Source organism: Neophocaena asiaeorientalis, unplaced genomic scaffold (assembly GCF_003031525.2).
Source record: "Neophocaena asiaeorientalis asiaeorientalis breed wild unplaced genomic scaffold, Neophocaena_asiaeorientalis_V1.1 scaffold7, whole genome shotgun sequence".
Lineage (NCBI taxonomy): Eukaryota > Metazoa > Chordata > Mammalia > Artiodactyla > Phocoenidae > Neophocaena > Neophocaena asiaeorientalis.
Genome location: NW_020185337.1, coordinates 21903692 through 21916248, shown reverse-complemented (window position 1 = coordinate 21916248; position 12557 = coordinate 21903692). Strand labels below are relative to the sequence as shown.

The 12557-nt window shown below is 40.4% G+C and overlaps 1 protein-coding gene across 1 annotated transcript in view; it reads right to left on the bottom strand.

Moving 5' to 3' along the window:
* MARCHF1 (membrane associated ring-CH-type finger 1) overlaps positions 1–12557 on the bottom strand; it is a 533052-nt gene that overhangs the window by 86546 nt on the left and 433949 nt on the right. Inside the window, exon 4 of the mRNA XM_024736081.1 lies at positions 2421–2500. Coding sequence (XP_024591849.1) covers positions 2421–2500 — 80 coding nt within the window. The remainder of the gene's footprint in view (positions 1–2420; positions 2501–12557) is intronic.

The window sequence follows — 12557 nt, the reverse complement described above, 5'->3', positions numbered from 1 at the left end:
CCCACTACCCGCCCCCACGCCCCCAGCAGCATTCAGCTCTCAGTTCCCTGGAGCCCTGCTGGCATGCTGCCTGGATGGCCTTCCCTGCTCTTTCCTTGATCAGTTCCTGTCATGCTTGAGCCTCAGTCAGCCTGTCATTTCCTTAAGAGAGTCCTTCTCTGATCTCCCAGCATAGGTAAACCTTCCACATTATAAGCTCCTACATTCCTTATCACAATTGTAATTAACTGTGAAATAGCTTTCGTGTCTGTTATTCCCATCAGGTTGTAAGCTCTAGATGTCAGAGACCCTACAGATCTTATGCATGTAATAGTTTCAGTGCCTGATGCATTATAAACGCCTGAGTGAATAAATGAACGAACATTTTATGAATGACTATTTCACAAAACTTTTGGAGGAACAAACCATTACAATATTATTTACATCCAGAGCTTAATCCTCCTTCTCGTCCTGCCCTGAATGTACACAGGAGGTGTTCTCTGGGTCACGTGATTCACACGAAACATACATGTTTTATAAAATAACTTCAACTTTCATAAAAATAAGCCCCCAAAACCAAGCATTATGCAACAAAAACACCACTTGCTCCCAAACAGAATCCAAGCAACTTAAATGACTGGGTATAATAGGAAAATCCAAAATATTTGTTTTGTTTAACATTGTCTTATTTGTGCATACTAGCCTGGATAGTTACATCATTCTTTTAAATTTTAGGTTATTTTGAAAATTGTATCCAGTCGGGTAAAAAGTACAAACAAGCAGTTTCATAGCTATGGATTGTCTACACACTGAAAACTTTTAGTACACAATTATCACCAAAGTTAATATGGTCTCCTTCCCCGAAGGCCCCAGCAACCCCGCAGACATGTCCGTGACTTGTTTCTGTGCCCTTTCAGTCTCGAATTATCCTGCCGAGTCAGATAACTGGAGAACAAATTAGCACCAACTGCAGAGGAAATTTTTCTGATACAAAAATCTGACCTTAAACCCCCCAAGCCCTGAATATCCTCTGTCAGAGTGCTAACAGTTCACCAGATTTGCACTGAAGAGTCTAAGGTTTCACGCTCTCACTCATGTTTCCTCCACAATCCTTGTCTTACCGAGAGTAGGGAGAGGACTCAATTGGTTTGTCAGTTTTTTGACCAGGATAAGTCATTATTCAGTTGAAAGAAGGGGGAGGGAAATCTAACTGTATTCTGGAACAGCATTCAAACCCATGGATACTTGTGCATTGTTCTTCCCAGCCCTTTGCTCGTTTTATCACCCTGTATCCAATTGGACAAACAACAGTATGAATAAAGGTTATGTTTTGAGGGTAGGTGACACACACACACACGTAATTCACAGCAGGAGGAGATATAGTTGGATGTAATCAAGTCTTTCTCTGGAGTGACTGACCTGCATGCTTTTAAATGATCAGACCCATCATGGTAGGTGGCAGGAGGCTTCTGAAGGAATCCTGCATCCTCCACAGGCTTGCCACCTTCTTTGACCGCCAGCATTTCAATGCTGGAACCTGTCTCTGAAAACATTCTCTTGATTGTTTCATTTTGCCCAGGACTGTGCAAGAGCCGAGGATCCCTGTGGTGGTACCTGCCTCTGCTTTCCTCATCCTTCCTTGACGGTCTCTTAATGTCAGAGGACCGTCTTGGCAGGCAAACACTGCATCCTTGGTATGTTGGGCCTTTTCCTCTGCGGAGATTTGAAGAGTAGCTCTCACACTCGGTCAGCTCCGGGTGCTTTTTATCTCTGGATCCTAAATGTACTGGATGGATTTCATTAGGAGCGGAAGATTCATCCAAGATTCCACTTGGCTTCTTATTTCTCCTTCTCCGAGACAGGCGGAACTTCACTTGGGCTCTTCGTTTTGCCTGAATCCAGTGACTCTCATTGGTGGACGATGAATCTGAAGAATCTGTGTCAGTCTCACTCCATCGGTGGCTGGGGATTTGGAGGTGAAAATCCTTGCTTCTCCCTTTCACTTGTTCTTCTGTGCGCTCATACCTCAGAGCAGCCCTCCTCTTCCTCCTAGGCCTCTGTTTTACTGATTTCTTACCAGACTCCTTCCTAGCAGGGCTCAGCACCATGACAGGGGTGCTTTGCTCAAATGAGGCTTCTGACATGTCATGTAAGATGGCAGATCTAGACAAAGCAGCAGGCGAAGGATGGAGAATGGGAATGGAGAGGAAAGCCATGGGAAAACAGAGAGAGAGAGCGATGAAAATGACAGCACGGACCCAAAGTTGGTAAATAAAGATCAAATGAGGGAAATGCACTAAGGGAGAAAAATTAGGCTGGTATAAATTATCCACGGACAATGTAAGGCAGAGGCAAGAGTCACACAGTCTCAGCAAACACAGCAAGAGTACAAAGCAATGGTCTAAAAACACACCAAATGGGATCATTTGCTGGGCACTTACCTGCAGATGTCCTGAGTGGATGGACAGACAGACAACCTTGACTGGCTCCTGGGAGCTGTCCCTGTGGTCGGGCTGCTCGCCTGGAGAAACAAGTTAGATAATTTGGCATCTTGGTTAAGGTAATACATGGTCGATATCTTGCTTTTTTTCCACATATTTAAAAAATTACAACAAATGTGGCTGCCGGTCATGTTGCTCGTAAGGCAGCTCACAGGATATAGGAAGTCGGAGGGCCGGTTTTGCAAAAGTAAAACTGATTTGAGGAACTTGGAACAGCTGAGATGCTGTACCACTTTGCTGTTTCTTCATTTGTGAGAGAGGAAGATGATTCCAGAAGTTTCTATTCTATTTACTGTAAACTTTTGAGGGGAATGGTTCAATTTGCCTTGGGAACAAATAGGCAACCCTTGAATAGCCTATGATAGAAAGGACACAATGCCTATTATGTGACCAGGATGATAATAATCCGGGAAGCTTAAATAATCAAATAGCCCTTAGATTGCTAGATACTGCCTGGGGTTAACATTGTCACTTTAAGGCCCCATGAGATGATATATTTAAAAACACTTCATAATATTTAAAAGCCTGCAGTGATTATTATTACTTCATCATTGACACTAATAAAATCTACCCATTGCAACATTATTGAACCTTCGTATCTTTTAACCTAAGATAAGAGAGCCTGAAATTATGCAGATTGTTGGCACAAATCTGAGTCCATTTCATGAAACTCCTATCTTTGAAACACAACATTTTCTTCACTATTTTGACTTATTTAACTGTTGTATTTAGTACAGACAATAATGACAAATCAAAAGCTCGACTGTATTGAGAATTTACTGTGCATAAGGCATGGGGCTGTGGTTTATCTACTCTCCCTTTAATCCTTACAATAATCTCACAAAACAGAAATACTAGTAACTAACAGTTTTGAGGGAATATTATGTGCCAGTCACTGTCCTAAGTAATTTTCATATGTTCATTCATCAATACTCACAAGAAACACATGTGGCGCACACTAGAATTATTTCCATGTTACAGATGAGGAAACTGAGGAATTGGTGCTGCTCTGTGCTAGCAGGTGGTAGAGCAGGGCTTTGGGTTAGAAATCCTGCTGCTCTATCTGCTCTCATTCCCACCTAGAAAGGCACCCCTCTCCTTTACATAGAGGTAACTGCGGGAGTCCCAGGTCCAGATTTAGGCCATTCTGACTGCACAGATGAAGTTGCCACAAAGAAAATAATAGTAAAGGTAGAAAGATTAACCCCAAATTTCAAAGCAGTTCTAAAACTCTCCATATTAAAGATATATACATAGAAATCAACTACAAGAAAAAACTGCAAAAAAAATTTTAAAAAACACCTAAATATGTGGAGGCTACACAATATGCTACTAAACAACCAAGGTATCACTGAAGAAATCAAAGAGGAAATAAAAAATACCTGGAGAAAAATATGGAAACACAATCATTCAAAATCTCTGGGACTCAGCAAAAGCAATTCTAAGAGGAAAGTTTATAGCAATACAAGCCTACCTCGGGAAACAAGAAAAATCTCAAGTAAACAACTTATCCTTGGGCTTCCCTGGTGGTGCAGTGGTTGAGAGTCCACCTGCCGATGCAGGGGACACGGGTTCGTGCCCCGGTCCGGGAAGATCCCACGTGCCGCGGAGCGGCTGGGCCCGTGAGCCATAGCCGCTGAGCCTGCGTGTCCGGAGCCTGTGCTCCACAATGGGAGAGGCCACAACAGTGAGAGGCCCACATATCGCAAAAAAAACAAAACAAAAACAAACAAAAAAAACAAAACTTATCCTTACACCTAAAGGAACTAGATAAAGAAGAACAAACAAAAGCCAAAGTTAGTAGAAGGAACGATATAATAAAGATCAGAGCAGAAATAAACAAACTAGAGACTAAAAAAAAAAAAAAGAGAGAGAAAAAAATAGAAAAGATCAATGAAACTAACAGCTGGTTCTTTGGAAAGATAAGCATAATTGATAAACCTTTAGCCAGACTCATCAAGAAAAAAAGAGAGAGGGCCCAAATCAATAAAACGAGAAATGGAAAAGGTAAATTACAACCAACCCCACAAAAATACAGAAGAGCGTAAGAGACTACTATGAACAACTATATGCCATGAAAATGGACAACCTAGAAGAAATGGGCAAATTCTTAGAAATGTACAATCTCCCAAGACTGAACCAGGAAGAAATAGATAATATGAACAGACCGACTACCAGTAATGAAATTGAATCCATAGTTAAAAAACTCCCAACAAACAAAAGTTGAAGATCAGATGGCTTCACAAGTGAATTCTACCAAACATTTAGAGAAGAGTTAATACCTATCCTTCTCAAACTATTCCAAAGAAATTGCAGGGGAGGGAACACTTCCACACTCTTTCCATGAGTTCAGCCTCACCCCGATACCTAAACCAGACAAAGATATCACACAAATAAGAAAATTCAGGCCAATATCACTGATGAGCACAGATGCAAAAATCCTCAGCAACAATACTAGCAAACTGAATCCAACAGTACATTAAAAGAATCATACACCATGATCAAGTGGGATTTGTCCCACTTCTTTCCCAGAGTTCAGCCTCACCCCGATACCTAAACCAGACAAAGATATCACACAAATAAGAAAATTCAGGCCAATATCACTGATGAGCACAGATGCAAAAATCCTCAGCAACAATACTAGCAAACTGAATCCAACAGTACATTAAAAGAATCATACACCATGATCAAGTGGGATTTGTCCCACAGATGCAAGGATTTTTCAATATCTGCAAATCAATCAATGTGATACACCACATTAACAAATTGAAGAATAAAAATCATATGATCATTATCAATAGATACAGAAAAGCTTTTGACAAAATTCAACATCCATTTATGACAAAAACTCTCCAGAAAATGGGCATAAATGGGAATATACCTCGACATAATGAAGGCCATATATGACAAACCCATAGCTAACATCACACTCAATGGTGAAAAGCTGAAAGCATTTCCTCTAAGATCAGTAACAAGACAAGGATGTCCACTCTTGTTATGTTTATTTAACATAGCTTTGGAAGTCCTAGCTTCTGCAATCAGAGAAAAAAATAATAAAAGGAATCCAAATTTAAAAGAAAGAAGTAATACTGTCACTGTTTGCAGATGACATGATACCATACACAGAAGATCCTAAAGACAACACCAGAAAACTAATAGAGCTAATCAATGAATTCAGTAAAGTTTCAGGATACAAAATTAATATACAGAAATCTGTTGCATTTCTGTATTAATAATGAACTATGAGAAGGAGAAATTAAGGAAACAATCCCATTTACCATCACCTTGAAAAGAATAAAAACTGGAATAAAACTACCTAGGAATAAAGCTACCTAAGGATGTAAAAGACCTTTACTTGGAAAACTATAAGACACTAATGAAAGAAATTGAGGACGACACAAACAGATGAAAGATATACCACATTCATGTACTGGAAGAATTAATATTGTTAAGATGACCATACTACCCAAGGCAATCTACAGATTCAGTGAAACCCCTATCAAAATACCAAGGGTATTTTTCATAGAACAGGAACAAATAACTTTAAAATGTGTGCGGAAACACAAAAGATCCCCTATAGCCAATAATATCTTCAGAAAGAAGAACAGAGCTGGAGGAGTTAGGTTTCCTGACTTCAGACTATACTACAAAGCTACAGTAATCAAAACAGTATGGTACTGGTACAAAAACAGAAAAATAGATCAATGGAATAGAACAGAGAGTCCAGAAATAAACCCATGCACTTATGATCAATTAACCTATGACAAAAGAGTCAAGAATATACAGTGGAGAAAAGACAGTCTCTTCAATAAGTGGTACTGGGAAAACTGGACAGATACATATAAAGAATGAAATTAGAACATTTCCTCACACCATATACAAAAAAAAAAAAACAAACCTCAAAAAACCCCAAAAACCCCTCAAAATGGATTAAAGGCCCAAACGTAAGACATAAACCATAAGACTCCTAGAGGAAAACATATAACACTCTTTGACATAAATTGTAACAGTTTTTTTTGATGTATCCCCTAAAGCAAAGGAAATAAAAGCAAAAATAAACAAATGGGACCTAATTAAACTTAAAAGCTTTTGCAGAGCAAAGGAAACCATAAGCAAACAAAAAGACAACCTACTGAATTGGAGAAAATATTTGCAAATGATATGACAGATAAGGGGTTGATATGAAACATATAAACAGCTCATGCAACTCAACATCAAAAAACAAACAACCTGATTATAAAAATGGAAAGAGGACCTGAATAGACATTTTTCTAAAGAGGACATTCAGATGGCCAAGAGACACATGAAAAGATGCTCAACATCACTAACCATCAGGAAAATGCAAATCAAAACTGCAATGGTATATCACCTCACACATAGCGAGACGACTATCATCAAAAAGAAAACAAAAGGCAAGTTTTGGAGAGGATGTGGAGAAAAGGGAACACTCCTACACATTGCAGCCATTGTGGAAAACTATATGGAGGTTTCTCAAAACACTAAAAATAGAATTACCACACATGACAGAGCAATTTCACTCTTGGGCATACATCCGAAAAAAACAAAAACACTAATTCGAAAAGATACAGTGTTCACAGCAGCATTATTTACAACTGCCAAGATATGGAAGCAACCTAAGTGTCCATCAACAGATGAACGGATAAAGAAGATAATATTCAATGGAATATTACTCAGTCATAAAAAAAGAAAATTTGCCATTTGCAGAAACATGGATGGACTTGGAGGGTATTACGCTATGTGAAATAAGTCAGAGAAAGATAAATACTGTATGATATCATTTCTATGTAGAATCTGAAAAATAACACAAAATTTTTTTATTGTCGTATTTTTTTATATGGTGAATATAACAAAAAAGAAACAGACTCAGATATAGAAAACAAACTAGTGGTTACCAGTGGGGAGAGGGAACAGGCGAGGGACAAGATAGGGGCAGGGGATTAATAGGTACAAACTACTATGTATAAAGTAAGTATGCTACAAGGATATATTCCACAATGCAGGGAATACAGCCAATATTTTATAATAACTATAAATGGAGTGTAACTTTTAAAAATTGTGAATCACTATGTTGTACACCTGTAACTTACACAATATTGTACATCAAATATACTTCAATTTACAAAAAGTTAAAAAAAAAAAAGATAAAGGTAAATGCAGATGATTGTGGAATCCAGAGGAAAAGAAACTAATTCGAACTCAAAAGGTTAAGAAAACTTCAAGAGGAGGTACGGAAGGCTGAATAATACACCCCTTCACCCCAGCCAAGATGTCAACTTCTTAATCCCTGGAATTTGTGAATCTGTATCCTTACATGACAAAAGGGACTTTGCAGAGGTGATTAAGTTAAGGGCCTTGAGATGGGGAGATGGTCCTGCATTATCCAGGTGGGCCAGGTGTAATCAGGAGGATGCTTCTAAGAGTGAGGCAACAGAGTTAGGGTCAGAGAGAGAAGACATAAGGATGGGAGCAGAGGTTGGAGAGAGGGGGAGATGCTACATTTCTGCATTTGAAGATAAAGCGAGGGGGCTCTGAGTGAAGGAATGCAGGCAGCCTCTAGAAGCTAGAAAAGGCTACAAAATGAGCTCTCTCTAGAGGGTCCAGAAAAAATGCAGTCTTGCTGATATCTGGATTGTAGCCCAGTGAGACCCATGTTTGACTTCTGACCTCTAGAACTATAAGATGATACGTTTGTGTTGTTTTAAGACAAGTTTGTGGTAATTTGTTATAGCGGTCACAGGAAACTGATATAGGAGGTAACATTTTAGCTAAGCTTAAAGGGAAAGAAGGAGTTATTAAAGAAGAGATTAAAAATATTCTAGGCAGAGGAAGCAGTGTCCTGACAGGGAAGGATGGCATCCTCAATGTGTTCTAACAAACTGATCTACATTTGTGCACTTCTTTTTTAAAAATTTATTTTACTGAAGCATAGTTGACCTATAATGTGTCAATTTCTGCTGCACATCAAAAGTGATTCAGATATACATATATATTCCTTTTTACGTTCTTTTCTATTATGATTTATTGCAGGGTATGGAATATAGTTCCCTGTGCTATATGGTAGGACCTTGTTGTTTATCCATCCTATAATAGTTTGCATCTGCTAATCCCAAACTCCGAATCCTTCCCTCCTTCACCCCCCTCTCCCTTGTCAACCACAGGTCTGTTCTCTATGTCTGAGTCTGTTTCTGTTTCATAGATAAGTTCATTTCTGTCATACTGGAGATTCCACATACATGTGATATTATATGGTATTTGTCTTTCTCTTTTGGACTTCACTTAGTATGATAATCTCTAGGTCCACCCATGTTGCTGCAAATGGCATTATTTCATTCTTTTTTATGCCTGAGCAGTATTCCACTGTATATATGTACCACATCTTCTTGATCCAATCATCTGTCGATGGACATTTAGGTTGTTTCCAAGTCTTGGCTACTGTGAATAGTGCTGCTATGAACATAGGGGTGCATGTATCTTTTTGAATTAGCATTTTGCCTGGATATATGCCCCAGAGTGGGATTGCTGGATCATACAGTAACTCTATTTTTAGATTCTGAGGAACCTCCATACTGTTTTCCCTAGTGGCTGCACCAATTTACATTCTTACCAACAGCGCAGGAGGGTTCCCTTTTCTCCACACCATCTCCAGCATTTGTTATTTGTAACATCTGCCCCCTTCTGACGTTTAACTTTCTGAGTCTTTTCTGTCAACCCATGAACATTGTGTATTTTTAAAGTCTTTGAACATCATCTTTGGACACCAGTCCGTGTTCGATTATCTCCTTCAATATTTGTACTAAAACTCACTTATTTCAAGTTTTCTAATGTAGATCAACTTCATATCTACCCATCAAAAGCACAGCCAGTTTTTGTAAAAACAGAAGCATTTCTGTATTCGACGCAGTGAGCAGTAAGTTTTGTTAGATTGTGTACTGTTTATTTCACGTACACCCATTGAGGTTCATAGGAAGCTGTGCATACAGCAGGCACTGAATAAAAGCCACATGTGTGAAGTTTGCTCCTCATTCTGTTTTTAAAAAAGCAATGCACTAAATGTAAAATAGATAGCTAGTGGGCAGCAGCCGCATAGCCCAGGTAGATCAGCTCGGTGCTTTGTGACCACCTAGAGGGGCGGGATAGGGAGGGTGGGAGGGGGGAAGATGCAAGAGGGCGGGGATATGGGAACATATGTATATGTATAGCTGATTCACTTTGTTATACAGCAGAAACTAACACACCGTTGTAAAGCAATTACACTCCAATAAAGATGTTAAAAAAAAAAAGCAATGCAGCCCCAAAATGACCTTCAACCACTGATGATGTGACTATGAATGTGAACCACGATATGATGAGCATCATAATGGGTATCCATGGCTACTTAATGGTGCGTTAAAACCAATTCCACGAAGTTGCACAGGCAAAGGTGCTGCAATAGACATCATCATGATAAAATAAATTTTATAACCTCACAGGTCTGGGCAAATTCATGTTCTGCAATGGGAAGGTGATTTATCAATTAATAACAACAAAGAACATTAAAAAACATGCAGCTTTGGAGAGAGTTTTGGTCCACCATGACACTAAATCAAAGAACATTTATATCTATAACCCTGAAGGATTTTGAAGGGAACTGAAACTGTTCCTTGCTGCCACTCAAGAGTCTTCAAATAGCTCACATCCGGTGTTAGTCTATACACACTGAGCGGGCAGCTGGGCTACTGCTGGAGCAGATGCTGCCAGTGCCTCCCTGGACCTTCGCCCTACCCTGAGTTCACTTGCCTGTGGACTGGTCCCCACTTGATTTCTCTGCCTGGGTCTTTCCTGGTACCACGTGCACATGCTGGGCTGCACACAGGCACAGCCTGGAAATGTGGGATAAGTTAAACCCCTGGGGACAGTTCTTGGGTTGGAGTCAGTGGATAAGTGCCCTGGCTTATTCCATCTTCCCAGGGGCAGTTCTGAGAGGTGGCTACCAGAGTTTCTCAAAAGGTCCTGAGCTGGATCAAGGCCCATTTGTTCACAGGTCATCAACATACTCTTTATTGGCATTTCCCCTTTCTCTGTCTTACTTTTTTCATGCCTTGTGTGCTTCCCAGAAAAACTACCTGCACCTGACAAAGACAGCACCTAAATTGACTGGAATCTATTGAACCAGCTGATGGATATGAAATTAATCTTGTGTCACTTTTGATTCATTTGCTCAGCAAACATGAATAAAGATCTATCATGTAATCAACACAATGCTGAGTTCTGGGAATAAAGAAATGGATGGCATCCTGACAGGGCTTCTTGTTTAGTGGAGAAGAGGTGTAAGTGAACAGGCAATTTTAACACAGTCTAGGGTATCCTGATAGTATAGCAGTGGGAGTTCTGACGAAGGAAGGGCACCTAATGGAGGGGGAAGCAGAGATTTAAAGGAAGTGTCCCAGAGAAGAGAAAACCTCACCTCAAAAGTGTGGTGTGTGTCATGTGGGTGAGGACTGTCCAGACAGGGAGAAGAGTGTGTCAGAGTAGAGTGGGGAGACCATGGCTTGTTATGGGAACCACAGAGCGTTTGGTAATGGCTGGAGGGAAGGTGGTGAGGGAGATAGGAAATGATACAAAGTCAGGAGAAAGAAGTAGATGGAGGTTTTATATGCCACATTGAAATGCGTTGGTTGTATACTCAAATAAATGGAAAGTCACTGAGATAATCAGCAGTAAAGGGAAATGATTAAATCTGGGCACCAGAAAGCTCACTTTGGCAGCTGAGCATTGGAAGGTCCAGAACTAACAATAAATACGGAGAATTAGGATCTGTTATATCCAGGATACAGCGGGGAAGGAGGAAAGGAAGAGTTTAAGCAATACCATCCCAACTGGTTGTTTTATTTTTAAATATGATAAAAATTATTTGAAATATCAGCTGAAAAAAGTAACATGGGGAAATATCTAGGAAAATTCTTTAATAAGAGCTAAGTGAAATCAGAGTACTTTTACCAAATAGCAAACATACTGTGAAGTTTCAGAAATAAGAATATGTGGGTGGCAAAGATACATCATTAAAATAGAAATTTATTTATCTATATATCTATCTTTCTATACCGTTGCATATACCGTTGCATAAAGTTGCATTTCAACTTTTCGGTGGGGAAAGGCTAGGTTATTAAATAAATAGCATGGGCAGAATTACAGGGGAAGATGGCGGAAGAGTAAGACGCGGAGATCACCTTCCTCCCCACAGATACATCAGAAACACATCTACACATGGAACAACTCCTACAGAACACCTACTGAACGCTGGCAGAAGACCTCAGACCTCCCAAACGACAAAACTCCCCCATGTACCTGGGTAGAGCAAAAGAAAAAAGAAAAAACAGAGACAAAAGAATAGGGACGGGACCTGCACCAGTGGGAGGGAGCTGTGAAGGAGGAAAGCTTTCCACACACTAGGAGCCCCTTCGCGGGCGGAGACTGCGGGTGTTGGAGGTGGGGAGCTTCAGAGCCGCGGAGGAGAGCACAGCAACAGGGGTGCGGAGGGCAAAGCGGGGAGATTCCCACACAGAGGATCTGTGCCGACGGGCACTCACCAGCCCGAGAAGCTTGTCTGCTCCCCCGCCAGGGCGGGCGGGGCTGGGAGCTGAGGCTCAGGCTTCGGTCAGAGCGCCTGGAGAGGACTGGGGTTGGCGGCGTGAACACAGCCTGCAGGGGTTAGTGAACCACGGCTAGCCGGGAGGGAGTCTGGGAAAACTCTGGACCTGCCGAAGAGGCAAGAGACTTTTTCTTACCTCTTTGTTTCCTGTTTTTTCCCCTTTTCCTCTTTTTGTGAGTGTGTATGTGTATGCTACTGTGTGAGATTTTGTCTGTATAGCTTTGCTTCCACCATTTGTCCTAGGGTTCTATCCGTCCGTTTTTTTGTTTTGTGTTTATAAAAATTTTTTTTCTTAATAATTATTTTAATAACTTTTTTTTGTTTTTGTTGTTTTCTTGTTTCTTGCGGTACGTGGGCCTCTCACTGTTGTGGCCTCTCCCGCTGTGGAGCACAGGCTCCGGACGCGCAGGCTCAGCGGCCATGGCTCA